Consider the following 15,520-nt stretch of genomic DNA (forward strand, 5'->3'; position numbering starts at 1 on the left):
ACAGGAAGTAAAGTAACCCCATCCCCTGTAATGCTCTGAAGAGGGAAAAAAGAATACATTTTGGAGAAAGTGCAGATTAATTTGTTCCTCCTCTTCTCATTTTTCCTGGCTGAATGCCTTGGGAGAAAAGAAAGAGAGCGAGCCATGGAAAAGGCATATTAATTCTTCCTCCTTACCAAGGGAGGAGTGCAGAGCTTGGATATAGGGGAAAGGCCTGGGGAACTCCTTGCAGCCTAATGCTATTACATGCTTGAAAGTGTCCATAGATATCCAAAGGGGCTGCCCCTGTGAGTGTGAAAAATAGTGGAGTTGCCCACTCTGATGTTGAATTTGCGATCCTGCTTCCAACTAACACACTGGAGACTCCAGTATCAACTAGGTCTCTTCACTGCATTAGAGCAAATGCCTCAGTCCTCAACACACACAGGACTCCACCAGTCGGGCTGCAAGGGTGTAATTTAAACTAGAATCTAGCAAGCCTTCTTTGCAAGACCATCATTAGCAACCTCTTCTCTTCCTCTCCAGGGTAGAGTTTGTGTCTTTTTGGTTGAGTCTCCAAGCAGCCCTCTATTTTTGGTCTCAGGAGTCAGCAGCAATCCTTACGTGCAACATAAGAGAGAGGAGGGCCTAGTTCAGGCTCCTGGTCTACAGTGGAGCTGCCTGCAAATGTGGGTGGGTGGCTGGGGGTGGAAGCATGCATCCTAGCTTTTGGTCTCTAATCAGCTCTCTAAGTTGCTCCGTTGCAGGGGGTCCCTGCTCACTACATGTCACTGCATTTTTCCACCTTTGTTTTTACGTGCAAGCTCCTCATTCTGCCACCACCAGACTGCTGTCTTGAGGATGCAAGTATCAGCATCTCTTTACTAATGGTGAGAATTAGTAAATTACCAGGACCTGCAGGGAAGATTGAATTGCCTGGAACCCCAGCTTTTTTATTGGTGAGATCACCCAGGCCCCCTGCAATTACTTATGACAGCATGCTACCAGGTAGTGGTCTCCATGGCCAACTACAAGCTTTTAAAACATACACAGAGTGTTTTATAAATTCTGAGTCACATGGGCCCAGCAGCTGGGGAGTTGATGATGAAATAAGGTGATTATAGTCAGAAGGTGAGAAGTCTGCAGAGGGGGCTCAATACAATGGCATTTGATTCCAGGAGATTAACATGATCACTGAGGCACAGGGATTATTGTGGGTCTTGGCATGCAAATGAGGGTGATTGCAATGCTGTTAACCTGGCTGCTTTATCAGCCCTTACTGATTAGCAAAAACAATAGCCCTAGCAGCTTCTGGGAAAGCTATCAGTTCCTACTTGTTAAAGTAACAGCAATACTAAACAGTGACCTGGCTTGGATGCTTTCTGAGAAGAGGGTGCAGGTTTCATTTTGTAACACAAAGGCACATATAAGCAATTTTTTTCTACCAGGATTTATCTGAATTTTCCCAACACAAACACAATCTTTGATGTAGGGGCAAATCTCAAGCATAAGAGAAGCTCTTTATTCCCTTGCCCAGTCTCATTCACATACACATTTCCCAAGACAAGTCACAGTCCACTAAAACAAATTCAATCAAAAATTGACTTTAGCATTTCTTGCATGTACATATATGGGTACTCAGTTATGTCTTACTCCTGAGGGCATTTGGCATAATCTCTAAGGCTGCAATTCTATGTACACTTTTCTAAATCTGAGTAAGACACATGGTTAGGGGGAATATGCAGTAAGGTCACTCTACCCCAGGGCCTGGAATACCCCACCATTTTGTTAACACATAGTTACCATATTTCTGTGACTTTTTATACTCTTTTCATTGCATATACATGGCCACATTTCCAATATTTTTGGCTGATCTGACAATCGAGGACCTAAATAGAAACAGACTAGGGAAATTCCTGGCCTCTGGTTTAATGGGACTCTAGTACAGAAATGCCACCAGCAATTAGAAACCCAGCAGGAATACATTCATGTCTCCTTCTAAAAGTAGGATCTGAAACCAAAGGGTATTTTCCACAAGGATATTTTAAGATCCTCCCCACTATCAACCCATAGAATTAAACATATATTTGTTCTGCAAAATATGATCTGTTGTACTAAAGACCACCAGTTACAAACTGTAATGCTCAGTGGTAACTTTTTTTTTAAAAACACAGATAAATCTTGCTTTATCAACGTGACTTTCAAACATGCAAAAGTGTTTGCACTTTTCTATCAGCATGGCTGTGTGAAGAAATAAAGGACAGAGTTCTGGTTATGGAGACATGCCAAAGGATAGGAAGTTAGCCAGTAGTTTCGATGGCTTTTAAGCCAATGCATGGAAAATGGGTCTATAGATTGGCCATGGTGGCTAAGTGAAACTTCCGTGTTCAGGGACAGTGTGCCTCGGAATATTTGTCAGCGGAGGACAGCAGGGAGGAAAACTGTTGCTCTAAGAACAGTCTTGTGAAGGGCACCTTCTCTAGAGTGCCAAACAGTCATTATGAGTCATTGTCTTTGCAAGCAGGAAAGGAGCTGCTGTCTTGAGTGGTGGGATTAGGTGGTGCAGTTGCATTGTCCGCCCCATCATCACTCATCAGCTGCTTATACCGGCGCTTGAAGAACCCAACCTGGGGAGGGAAGGAGCGGGGGAGAAAAAAAAACTCAAAGAGAGCTGGGGGAAGGCAAACATTGAACCTGTAGAAGGTGGCATCCCCAGAGGAAAAGGCTTCATTCAGGCCTCAGCGGTTCATTTCAGAGAAGATAAGAGCAGAATGGTCCAAAGGCATTTCCTCAAAACCCGATGTCTGTGTCGATCACTGAGGATTATTTCATTGCTGAGAAAAGCCATCTCTGAGCAAACTTGGAGAGACTCTCTGACTCAGAGACACATGTCAATGCTCATACACCAGTAGGCTGGTGATGGGGACAGCTGAGATTAAGTCCCACACCCTTTACCTTGAGAACCCACCTTGAGCTCCACCTCACCTTGTAAAGGACTGCCACAAGGACAGCAAGAAGGACAAGCCCCCCTAGGCTGCTGCCAATGATCACAGGCAGGTAGTTGTAGAACTCAATGCGCTCCACCACTGTCTGCACCTGGGTGGGAAGAAGGAGGGCTGAGTGAACCTTACCCTCAGCCACCCTGATACCATTCCTTGATCCTAGAGAATCCCATCCCCTCCTCCAAGAAGCCAGGGGCCCAGGTGCTGGCCCTCTGCCCTCGCCTCCCTTAGGCAATCCCACACAGCCTGCTCCTTGAAGAAAGAGCAGGAGCTTGCACCTCAGCTGCCAGCCCCAGATGGTGCTGATGCTCTTTCTCCCTCCCCACATTACCTGGGTCTGTGCAAAGCCCTCCTTCTCCGTGTATTTTTCCTCATCATAGGAAATCTGTGCCGAGCTCACCAATATCACTTTTTTCTGCTGGATCTGGGTGAGAAGCAGATGCCCCCAGAGAGTTGGGAGTTCAGTGGTCAAGAGTTTTCCCCAAACAAGTATCAGTAAGTAGAACTAAAACAAGGATTTCTTGCCTGGCACTGAGAGGCTCTGGGGTGGAGTGGAAGTACATGTCAACATCTTGCAGGCCAAGAAATAAAAGGAAGGCAGGAGGGAAGGAAGGAAAGAAAGATCCTTCCCATCCCTCTTTAAACCCTTGATGAGTTCTCAAGGGACTGTCCCTAGGAGCAGCCTCTGTACCTGAGATGCCCACCGGAAGCTGATGTCCCCCTTGATCCTGAACGCCAGTGGCTGTTTTCGTAACTCCAGCAATGAAACATCACAACGGATCACCTTGCAGGCGGCTCTGGAGCAGTCCTGAGGGAGGTGGAAAGATACGCCTGAGTCAGGCCAAAGGGTGCATTCATGGCTGAGCATAAATGTGTGTGATTTTGTAATGCCAGTCCTGGCTGCAGAATCCAACATCCTGAAAATATCCACCTTCTTTAAGAAAAGGTAAAATTGGGTGTCTAGCCATCATCCATGCCAAGAGGCAATCCATGAGTCCACCTAACATGCATAAGATTGACAGACAGCAGCATAATCCTAGAGAACCATTTTTGGTTTTAGATTGAGTACCCCCCGTGGTGGGCTGGTGTATGTAGTGACTCCTCTAAGCCAGACCTATGCAATGTGGCAAATTTCTGGCCATAATCAAGAGGCTAAGGGCAAGTTTGCTTAATATGTATAATGTAGAAAAACAGCAGGAAAAAGGAACTAAGTACCCACACCCCTCAATTTACAGACCACTCATGCCCCAGTACATGTGGTAATCACCTACCAAACATGGTTTCCTTTGGGGGAGGCTGCAAAAACAACTCTGAGTACTCACCAGGAGGAGTGGCTCTTCCTTCCCTGGAAAATCCTTGATGCCTGGAGTTTCTCTTTCCAAGACGCATCTGGCAAGCTGAGGCTATGGATGAAAAATGTTTCAAGAATTCATTCATTTGGGGAATAGGGTGGACAGCAAGATCTTCTGCATCTCAGGGGGCTCAAGAAGCCCATGTCAATTCCTATGTCAAGCAGGCACAGGCAGGATCAGGGCCTGGAAGTGGGAAATGGAATGTTTTTCTTATTTTCCAAGGTAGGGTAAATGGAAGAGCAGGGGCATTTCACTGGTGTGACCAGGGATTGCAACAAGGTGATTGAAATCAGCATACCTCAGAGGGGAAGACCTGAGACACATTCCACAGCTGGATCCCATTCAGTTTCACAGGGATCTGAAACCTTACTGAAATGGGGATGCTTCGTTCACGGAGGTTCTTCACCTAAACAGAAGCAATTTCTGCTCAAGTCTTTTAATAGGGGTGCATTCAAAATGTGAGCCTCAACCTGCAACCTGAAGAGGCACCCTCCATTCTACAACCTCATTCACAGGCCTAAAAATGGAACCCACTCTCCAGCCCAACTCTAACATCCTCTTTACCAGGGTATTTACACTACAGACCTCAAGAATGAGTCCTGATACCTGGCAACTGTTGTTTCAGGGTGGGTTTCTAGGCAGACAGGAATCCCTAACAACAAAATTTTCAGTACTCCAAAAGTACAATTTCCTTGCTTGGGAAAGAAGCAATGACATCTCAACTTGTATAAACCCATTTCTATACATAGGAACCCTACTTCCAAGTATCTTCAATTTCAGTGCACTAGACATTACATCTTTGGTTTGGCATTTTTAGTTAAGCACCTCTTCTTGCCCATCATTTCTCCATCATCCTCTCCCTGTGGTAGCATCCTCCCCTTCCAATCAGCCACCAGGCTACTGTCCTTCACCTCATATCGATGTTCCACACTTTTGCTTGCTTCCTCCTGGCCAATTGTGAAGTTGACATACTTGGTTGACTCCTCAATGCTGGAAGGATGGAAGTGAGAAATAAGCATTAGTGGAGCTTAAATGTTGAGGCTTAAATATGGGGGATGATAGGAAAGGAGGTGCCCTGGGGGGCAGTGTCTGTTGGAGGACAGTCTGCATGCCCTGCTTTCTCCCCAAAACAACCTGGTGACTTACGCGGTGATAATGATGTACACGGCATATTTGACAGGCAAGTCCGCTTGGTGAACCATGTCCTTTGTGATATTGCCACCATTTTCACTGGACAAGTGGAAAAGAGTAAAGACATACATACATATACATATATGTGTGGCACTGATACATTCCCAAAGAAAGTCTGGGATGCCCCTGGAACACAGTTTCAAAGTCATTACAGTGCAGTATCCCAAATCTAGGGCTGAACCCATGAAAAACAGGGACAAGTTCAATGGGAATGGGTCAAATCGCACCCTGTAGCACCCATCAGATCTGTACCACACCTCCACCCACACACCCCAAAAGGTTAATTTTGTTCCACAAGGCTCCATTGTAATGCAACTTATTAACCCACAAGGCCCATACTGTGAAGTCACCTCTTGGCTTTAGCCATGATCCGCAGATTGCCCCCTAGATCAGCATCTTGGGAAACATCAAATGTGGCAATAAAGATAGCCTGAAAAGAGTATTTTTGTTAATATTACCATATGTGAAATGTTAATGACTTAACATGATTTTGCATTAAGTCCTTCTGGGTTTGTATATTCCCCACATCTGTCTTGTTCTCCAGAGGAAGAAATCAGAAGCTTCTGTTCCTATTTTACATCAACCCTGGCTTATGTCTCATCAGAATGCTAAATTAGTTAATCTTAACTTTTTTAATAAAACAAGCCAGTTGTATAAATTTTGATGCTGGCTTACTTCCAGTAATTCTTGTTAACATAATCCATAGTCTTTCCAAAGGATAAAACGTGCTGTGTTATCTAAAACTGAAGCAGAAACATTCGATCTCTTCTTTACAGCTGCTCTGCAGAGAATAGAGAGCACCTGAGCCCAGGCCAAACCAGTCCAATGGGTGAAGATGACTTTTGCTTTAAATACTCTTGCTTCCCTCCGGCACAACAGAGCTATCTGTGGTGCTGAACTTATCCCCAACATAGGTTCACCACAATGAAACACCATGGATAGTGCCTATACAGTTCAGCAAAATAACTGCTATGGATGACTGCTGACTCAGTTTGGCCAAGATTAGAAGCAGCTCCCCAGCAGAGGTCTCAGCCAGGGGTCTTTCCTGGCCTGCTAGCTGAGCAATCCCTTAACTGATTATGCTAAGCACTAAACATGCAATCTTCTGGATATAATCCATGAATTCTACCACAAAGCTATGGCTTTGTGGTAGAATTCGATGGACCTTTGGATGGTAGACATTTGATGACCTTCACATCCATACCTTTTCAAAATTATGCAATCTGATTTTCAGTAAGATGGCTAACCCTCTATAAACACATCTTCTTTTGTGGAGGGAAATTATTAACATCTTTTCCAATGCCATTTCAGATCTTATCTCTAACATAAGGGAAAGCTCATGGTACAGCCCTTCTCTGGTTGTTTCACTTCAAATTGCATCTCTGTTCTCTGTGTGCAGTAAACTAGACTGAATATGTGATCCTAGAATAGCTGCATGCAAGTTTTTCTAAACCCCTTCACTCTGACATATTAAATTTCCACATAAAAAAGTATTTGACTCAGAGGGAGCATCTCATCATTTAATATCCTGCTTGCTCTCTGAAATAGCACAGATCCAAGAGGCTTTACCACAAGTTTTTGTTTAATATCTAGATCAGTTAAATTAGTGGCCATCATCACCTCTTGCCCCAGTGAATTATAAGACAATAAAGGAGGCCTTACCTGCCCCCCACTCCAGAAAATGGGGTGGTTGATGTTGCATGTGGTGGCCCAGTTGGCCTGATCTTCAGAGTCAGGAGCTGAGTGGCATCTAACACTCACAACCTTCTTGCTGCTCTGAAAAGGGTAAATGCAATGAAGTTTATGAATGAAGTTTATGAGCAAGAAATTATCATACCTAAGGACCTCCATTGCTCCTGCTATTGTCCCTGTGGAAATCCAGCACTGAAAGCGTTAAATAATTTTGCTAACAGAAGATTGAAGAGGCTGCTTCTATCTACAGGTGGCTGATTTGGTCTGAAGTGGTTCAAATAGTTCACATAGTCTGATGTGGGGGGAGATCTACAAGACGACTCCCTAAAAATTCCCAAACTTTTATTTTGGAATATCCCAAATATATATTGCAGCATCCTGAGTCATGGGCAAGAAGTCCAAGGACTTGTGGCTTTATAATCACTAATGTTGTCATATAACACTCCTTACTGAAAGATGACAAGGAGTTTTCATTGGAAAGTTGGTTTTGGTATATGGCGATTTTGCTTTCTTCAAAGAAATAACAAGGTCAGAGATGGCTCTGTTTCGTTGAAGACCTGGCAACTAATGTACCTGAGATAATAAGGGTACTGGAATAATTCTTACTCAGCATCTGTTGGTTTGTGAAGACATCACAATGATAAAAACAATGATTGAGAAGAGATGTAGATGACTGAAGATGATTACACAGGAAAGGAAGCTGTGCTTGAGGAAGATGCACCAGGGGAAACATGTCAATCAAGATAACAATGCCCATGTAGGAGACCTACAAAGAAGGGTTCCCAATGAACCCATTAATGAAAATGCTGGAGATGTTTCCAAATACATGGGCATAAAACATGTTGGGGCATAGGCAGACATCTTATTCCTGATGAATTAATGGGTGGTCTCATCATGCAAGCAACTCATTTTTTATTGGAGGATGGCTGTTTCATGTTTCATTGAGACCCCCACTTCTGACTGGAATAAAGAACTTCACTTTTTGCTTTTTCGTTTCTGCTTGCTTTTGCTTCTGATCAATGCTGGACCACCAGACCTGAGGACCTGCACCTCTATGGATCTTCTGAGTTCCTAGGCTTAAATTGCAGAAAATTCCAACTCTTTACTTACTGTAGTCTTAGAATATTTTCTAAATTCAGAATGTTGTATAGTTCCTGAAGGTGAAACTTGAAATCATTTTCGGAGTTAGGGATTCTCTATATGAGCTATTTAACCCAGTGCTCTATCAAGGCTGCTTCCTCTGTTTTCTTTGCAGGAGGATTAGAGTGTGCGTCACACAAGGTTTTTCCCCACAGGGTTTTTCCTTCCATTACCTGACACAAGGGGACACTGCAATATACAGCAGAGTTGCAAATTCATATCTTGCTTTTGTAGCAAATAATGGCACCATCTAGGAAAATACCAGACTCTCCTCATCTAAACAAGCCACAACATGGCTAGGAAAAAGGCTCCAGAGGATGACTACATCCTGCAAAGGACCTAAAAACTTCCATGAATGAATGATCATGAACTCTTTGCCCCTTAAAGCAATCTTTGATCCAAACTTGGTTAACCCTTTTAATCCCAAATGTGGTCAACCCTTTAAGTGTCATGATGGTTTAGGTTCTAGAACTGAGTGCATAACATTTAGGTATAGGATATTAGAACTGATCCAACTTTCTATAATGGACACACCCAGAATTCACTTTTTAGGTCCCCACATCTTTTTTAATTAAACCACTTAATTTTCATTTTTAGGGCTTTTTAGGCCTCTATATTTTACTAAATTAGGTGCTAGTGTTTACTGTTAGACACCTAGAGGATCTTAATAATGATCTAGCTTAATTTGTTATATTCAAGTAGAGAGCAGGAGAAAGTCATGGGGAAATAGAAAATTTGACATGTTTTAGTTTAGCTTTGCAATGCAAGTAAACTCAGGAGATCCATTCACAGAGCTGGCTTTGTCAGCTGACACTCTTTTAAACAACCTTACTTTGATGTTACATTCTCTTTCATTGCACAATCACATCACATTGCATTTATATCTGCCTTTCTCCTTGTGAGGAAGCCCCCAGAAAGCTTTTTTATCATCATGCTAATTATCATCATTTCTTATTCTTTTATAATTTTCTTAAAGCATTTAAGGCGTTTCAGATTATTTCTGAGTCTGTGGTGAAGTTTGAACTTGACTGGCTACCACCTACCGGCAGCAAAGTGACCTTGCGATAGGAGAGCCCTGCAGGATAGAAGAATGTCAGTGTGGTGCTGTAGGAGTCCTCTCCATGGTTCCAGAGGGAGGCTGTTACATTCACCTCGGGTGTCTGGCCAACAACTAGCAGGCCCAGGCTGAGGGAACAAAAAATGGAGCTGTCTGAGTAATGATTCCCTATGTAGCCTTTCAAAACTCCTAGGGGTTTAGGCCCCTCTCTCTGACCCTGAACTCCTTATACACATCCCACACTATCTAAATGAAAGTAAAACCAGTAATCAGATGATATACATGAACATTTGCATTGTAAACTGCCAAACCTCATGAGAATGCAAAAGCTGTGCTGAGCTAGTCCAACATTCTATTCCCACAGTGGCTGACCAGATGCACCAAAAGCAAGTCCACCAGCAGGACAAGAAGATAATAGCAGGCATCTTTGGGAGGTCTGGGGCCCATTTTTGCCTCCTGGAACTGCACCCTCCACTGCAGATATTGACCACAGGAGGGAAATAAAGCAGATATCAAATGGAGTCCAGAGCCACTATAGAATGACAAAGGGGTTAAAACTGGCTTGCAAATGAGCTAATTTGACCCAGATGGCACTGCCACAGCTCCAGGTGCTATTTTGTTCATAAAAAATGGTTTTGAAAATTCTTCAGAAGCGGTTCTCACAAAGGCCACATGTTGCCTATGCCTGCTCTAAAGAATTCCTCATTAATCAAGCAGGTCTTACAAATCTTACTAGAGTTCTAAAGCAGAGCCTGGTTCATTGCAATGTTCTTTGAAACACAGCTCAAATTATTTGATATCTGTCCCAGTCACTTCCTGGCCAGGACTGAGTACAGGAAAGAAGTGTGGCAAGCGCAAGAGAACCAGCTTCTGACCTGATCTTCATGTTCCTATTCTATACTATTCTATACTCCAGGTATCCTTCTGGGATACTTAGAAGGGCTGGAACTGGAAAGCCCAACATTATGGTGGTGCCAGTCCTGGAGGAATGTATCCAGAAGATGATGCTGATCAACTCCTGTTCTGCCTCATGCTGATTGACCTTTGGGGTGACTCTTGTTGGTGTCTTGCATGCTTTTTAGAAGACATTCTGAGGTTTGGGTGAAAATGGTCTTGAACTATAACTCTCAGGATTCTTCACCATTGGCCATGGTGGCCTGGGTTGATGCAAGTTCAGGTCTAAAACACCTGCAAGGCACCAAGATGTGGAAGGCTTGTCATCAGTATTCAGATAACACAGAGCTCACATTCCATGCAGCTGGTCCCCAGGAGGCTACAGAAAACCTGAACAGGTGTCTGGAGGCAGCTTGGGGATGAATGAACAAGCTGAGGTTTAATCTAGAAAATGTAGACAGGGGAAACCTGCTGATATGGATGGAGATCAGAGTGGTGTTGGATGGAGTTGTACTCTTTCTGAAAGACCATGAGTGCAGTTAGAGATTCTCTTGGAATCCGTGGAAAAACATGACCTTTTACTAGCTGTGGCCGATTTGCCAGCTGCATCCTTACCCAGAGAAAGCTGACTTTGCCACAGTCATCCCGGCCATGGTTACATTCAGTCTACTGTCCAGTTGCTTGCAGATGCCCAGTGGTCAGAGTGCAGAACACTGATTCTGTGCTTGTTGCAATTTAAAGTGCTTTGCCTTTAAAGCATTAAAGATCTGATTATCTGAAGGACTGCCTACACCTATATCAGATTTCCTGGGCCATAAAACTGGCCACAGAGGTTCTGCACAAGGGCCTGTCTGTAAGATCTGTTGGGGTGGGAAGCAAATGAGATGACACATTTTTTGTGGTGGCTTCATCCTTCTGGAATGCACTACTACAGGATGTGTTTGTGCTCCTTCCCCTGTTCTTAAAAGGACATTAAAAGCCTGAATGTTCTAGTCTGCTTTTAAATAAATGGATGCCCAATTTTATTTTCTAAATGGGAGTTGTTATTGATGTGGTTATTTTATATCTGTCATGCTGCTATTCTAGTTAAATGTATTTTTACTGTTTATCACTACTGTTTTACATTTTTACCTTGCAAATGACCCTGCAGAGGGTTCATCTTGAAAGGCACATTATAAATATATTAGATCAATTAAATAAAAGAAAAAGTAACCCATTTGAAATGGAAGATAGGGAAGCTCGGAGTATCCGACAGGCACATCCCACCATTACAGTGGACCTCCCAAAGGAAATGTGGCTTTTGGAGGCCTGACGTGCAACCAGGTCAGGTGGGATGTAGACAATGGAGAAGCAGGACAGAGAACATGTTTTTCATACCCTGAAAAAGTGAAAGAGGTTTGTAAAGCATCTTGACATTTGCCATCGCTGCCGCAGTTCTTCTCAAAGGGGAGCTGCAAACAGGAGGAGGGAAGGAGTAGAATGAAGCACCCGCTGTACACTGCCCTGACGATAGGGCTGCATTCCTTGCCCCACACTCTTCTTTGCTCTGCCCCACGCCTAACATCACCACACACATACTTGCCTTACACATAAGAAAACATTTGTTTCTTACTGTGCTGCTACAATACCTGAAAGCAACATGGCTATCATGATGAGGATATTGGAGGCAATGTTAAGCATGCCTCCCAGGCAGAGGCCCTGGGTTTCCCTTCCCATGATTTGCCTCCATATTTCCCCCAACACGCCCCCGCACACAATTTGGCAGAAGTGGCTGATTAGGGCTGGAAGGAGCTGAAATGTGTGCCACTTGGCCCCATCTTCAGCAGTTCCACATGCCAATCAGTTAGGAAATGGGGTGGGGAAGTGGCACAATGGGATGTGGAGCGGAGGTTTAAATTTCCCATGTGAGGACATGGAATTGAAGGGGAAGGATGAATGAGTGTGCATTTGCTTATGTGCAAGAGAAAGGAAATGAAACACAGAAACAGAGCGAGTCAGAAGGGGTCTCCTGGGCCATCTAGCCTGACCCCCGGCTCCAGTTGGCTCCACTCACGACATGCCCACCCTCGGGGTTCTGTCAGGAAGTGCTTCCTGGCATCGAAATGGAACCTGGGTTCCCTGAGCTTTGCTCCGTTGGAGCGCGTCCTGCCTTCCTCTGCAGGGGAGAATGACTTGCAGGAAGTATGTGTAACAAGGCAGGGTTAGGGCCCTATAGGGCTCTGGACTCACCCACCCACTCATTCCCCTCATGCTACAAGTAGCCCCTGGAGGAGTAAGCACACAGGAAGGAGAGGCGAGGCCTGCTCAGCTACTATAATGTTGCTGTCTCATCTTGCAGTGCTGGGGCCCAGAACATCATCACCTGTGCTGTGTAGATCTCCGGGGACTCTCCACTTAGGATGGGCTGGAGGCCCTTGAAATTTGAGATGGGCCTCCCTGTGAGGCTGTAATTGAGCCACAAGCTGATGGGCGTCAGAGTATCCTCAATGCAGATCTGAGAGATGGGACACCAAGAGAGATAGTATTTAAAAAGAATTATGAATTAATATAGCAGGCCGCATGTATTCCACATCTAAACCATTCCACATCTAAACAAATTTTGGAGCACTAAGCAATAAAAGATAGAAAGAATAAAAGCATATTTTAAAAGCCTAATTTTTTTTCCAAAACAGATACCAACGTAAAACACAGCTATCACTCAGGAAGGATTGTTGAAAACCAGATGTCTTCTGCAGGTGCTAGAAACAACACAATTTTGTCCCCTAGAGGTAGCAAGTTCCATAGAAAAGGAGCCACTACACTGAAGGCCCTTCTCCAGGTGGGTTTCTCCACCTGTGGGTTTCCTTTTCCACAGGTGCACCCAGAACCACCAGAAGCATCACACCTGATGACCTCAGTAACCAAGCTGGTTAATAAGAAGGAACTCTTTCAAATATCCTGGTTTCAGGTTCTTTAGGGCTTTATACAGCAGTAGCAAAACCTTAAACCAGGCCCAGTAATGAATAAACAGCCAGTGCAGTTCCCTCAGCAAAGGAGTTGCATGGTGAAAGCCAGCAGCTCCTGACTATCGCCAAGCTACTACCTTCTGCACTAGCTCCAGCTTTCAAACAAGCCTTAAGGGCACTGCCACACAGAGTGATGCAGTAATGAAGTCTTGAGGTGCCTTGTGCCACTGTGGCCGGGCCATCCCTGTCCAGGAGAGCCCATAGCTGGCATGCCAGTCAAAAGTGGAAAAGGGCACTCAAGGCAGCATGGCCATTTGGTCCTCTAGTGACAGTGATGCATCGAGAGGTTCTCTCCAGTCTACATACATTGTCTTGCAAAAGGATGCAACCTCAGCCAGCTCGGGAATGAGCCTGTTCCCCAGCCTCAGGAACCACTCACCCACAAGGCTTCTGTCGTGCCAGAATTCAGCTGCAAGTTACTTGCTCTCATCTAGCCCATCATTAAGTCTAGACATTGATCCAGGATGTGCACAGCTTCACCTGATTCATGTCTCACAGTGAGAGGCACTCTCTCTCTCCAGGAAAGGTTTCTTTTACATACCATTTCTGAGCCCAAAGACAGCTCCAAGATCACTATCAACAGTCAAGTAAATATTACAAATATTTCAAACATTTCCCTAGCTTTTTCTTTCCGGAAACAGTAAAAGGATGGGGTGGAATCCTTAGTACTTTCAAATTTCCCAGATAGGTTGAACTGTATGGTTTCTGAGCAGGACCGAAGAAAGCTGCATCAGCAATGCTCCCAGATGATTTTTTTAAATAAAAAACTAAGCCTGTAAAGACGGAGAGTTGTATTTTCATTGATCCAAAAGCCACTCTGGGAGATTCTGCACTGATGAATGGGCCAAAAATGCTGTGATAAATAAATAAGTATTGGACTATGAGCTTTAACTTGCATTAATTCCTATCCCATTAGGGCTTCTTTCATGCTTTTGACAACACAAAACATGATCTTTGTAGGCTCCCCACAACAGAGATGAAGTTGTGGAGAGAACTGCATCTGCTGGAACTTGTCATGCAACCACAAGCCAGGAAATAAAGTTGGAAATTCCAATTCTGCACTGAAATGCAGTAAACTAGTCACTGAGAAAAGTGTTTTAAAAGAGCGCGGTGGTCTGTGTGCTCCTGTGCACAAGGAAGATGGAGTGCTCAGCCTCCCTCTAGTGGCAAAACCTGGCCATGCAAATACAAACAGGCTTCTTTGCATCATCAAAGGCAGAAGAACTGGATTCTCTCACTGCAGACAGAATATTATTCTAAAATGTTTCAGGGACATCCTGCTGAGCAATATGCCAACTCACAGGCAATATAATTGAATAATCTCGGCAAGTCTGTTCCAGGCCAATCACCAAACTTGTACTGAGAACAGGGGATTTAGAGTGGAAGGAGGCGCGAATCTTCCTTCTTCCAGAGTCCAGGGCCAAGGTGTACTGAAGGTCACTCAGTATTTTACCTAGGTGGGGAAAGGGAGAGGAAAGAGGCAGGGGCTATGGTTAGCATCACAAAAACGAGGAGGAAGTCTACATAAAAAGTCAGGGAGTTCTGCCACAGTTAAACTATCTCCACTCACACAGGACTAACTGACATCCCCCACCTGGCAAGAAGGAACTTCAGTTCCAGTTCCTGCTTAAGTTGGGCTGCTGGTATTGTTCAGTTTTGTCCTCGATGTGTTTCTTGTTACATCTGTTCTAAATCACTTTGAGGACTCTGGTCAAAAAGTGTGATATAAGTATGCTCTATCAATCACATCAAGCAATAACTACTAAGAAAGGAGAGTTAAAAGTATACCAAAATAAAACTGACCAAGGGGATCAAGGAGAGGCTGCCTTCAAAAGCTGGACCAGGGTGGTGGGGAATGGATGGGCAAACTAGAGCAGGTCTCAGACTATTTCCTGTCTCTGACCTTCCAGGACTAAACCGTTCTTGCATAGTTCCTAGACAAAGCAGAACTAGTAGAAAGGCCCACCTGTGAAGGAATCTGTTAGCAATTCCAACACACTGGGGCATGAGTATGGTCTTTGGAGCAAATGTGATGTAATACTAGTAAACAAAGCACATCAGGGAAAACGCTTTTGAGGCGGGGATAGATTTCCCTCTCACCCTCAGCTGTGCATTAAGAGGCAGTGCAAGCCAATACAAAGGCCACACCACTTCGCTTGGGGCTGGGCAAGACGCTTTGCCACAGGCCACATGGAACATTCCCCTGCA

General features: G+C 44.3%; 1 protein-coding gene across 1 annotated transcript in view; it reads right to left on the minus strand.

The window, feature by feature from the left end:
* Positions 1 to 1,502: 1,502 nt before the first annotated feature.
* LOC123032147 (integrin alpha-X-like) overlaps positions 1,503 to 15,520 on the minus strand; it is a 38,003-nt gene continuing 23,985 nt past the window's right edge. Inside the window, exons 17-30 of the mRNA XM_044447834.1 lie at positions 14,614 to 14,765; positions 12,670 to 12,801; positions 11,685 to 11,758; positions 9,400 to 9,541; positions 7,187 to 7,300; positions 5,875 to 5,954; positions 5,480 to 5,563; positions 5,245 to 5,323; positions 4,632 to 4,739; positions 4,304 to 4,384; positions 3,673 to 3,789; positions 3,313 to 3,405; positions 2,965 to 3,075; positions 1,503 to 2,606 (exon numbers count right to left, since the gene is read on the minus strand). Coding sequence (XP_044303769.1) covers positions 2,478 to 2,606; positions 2,965 to 3,075; positions 3,313 to 3,405; positions 3,673 to 3,789; positions 4,304 to 4,384; positions 4,632 to 4,739; positions 5,245 to 5,323; positions 5,480 to 5,563; positions 5,875 to 5,954; positions 7,187 to 7,300; positions 9,400 to 9,541; positions 11,685 to 11,758; positions 12,670 to 12,801; positions 14,614 to 14,765 — 1,496 coding nt within the window. The 3' untranslated portion in view covers positions 1,503 to 2,477. The remainder of the gene's footprint in view (positions 2,607 to 2,964; positions 3,076 to 3,312; positions 3,406 to 3,672; positions 3,790 to 4,303; positions 4,385 to 4,631; positions 4,740 to 5,244; positions 5,324 to 5,479; positions 5,564 to 5,874; positions 5,955 to 7,186; positions 7,301 to 9,399; positions 9,542 to 11,684; positions 11,759 to 12,669; positions 12,802 to 14,613; positions 14,766 to 15,520) is intronic.

Source organism: Varanus komodoensis, unplaced genomic scaffold (assembly GCF_004798865.1).
Source record: "Varanus komodoensis strain SLA01 unplaced genomic scaffold, ASM479886v1 scaffold53, whole genome shotgun sequence".
In the NCBI taxonomy this organism is placed as follows: Eukaryota; Metazoa; Chordata; class Lepidosauria; order Squamata; family Varanidae; genus Varanus; species Varanus komodoensis.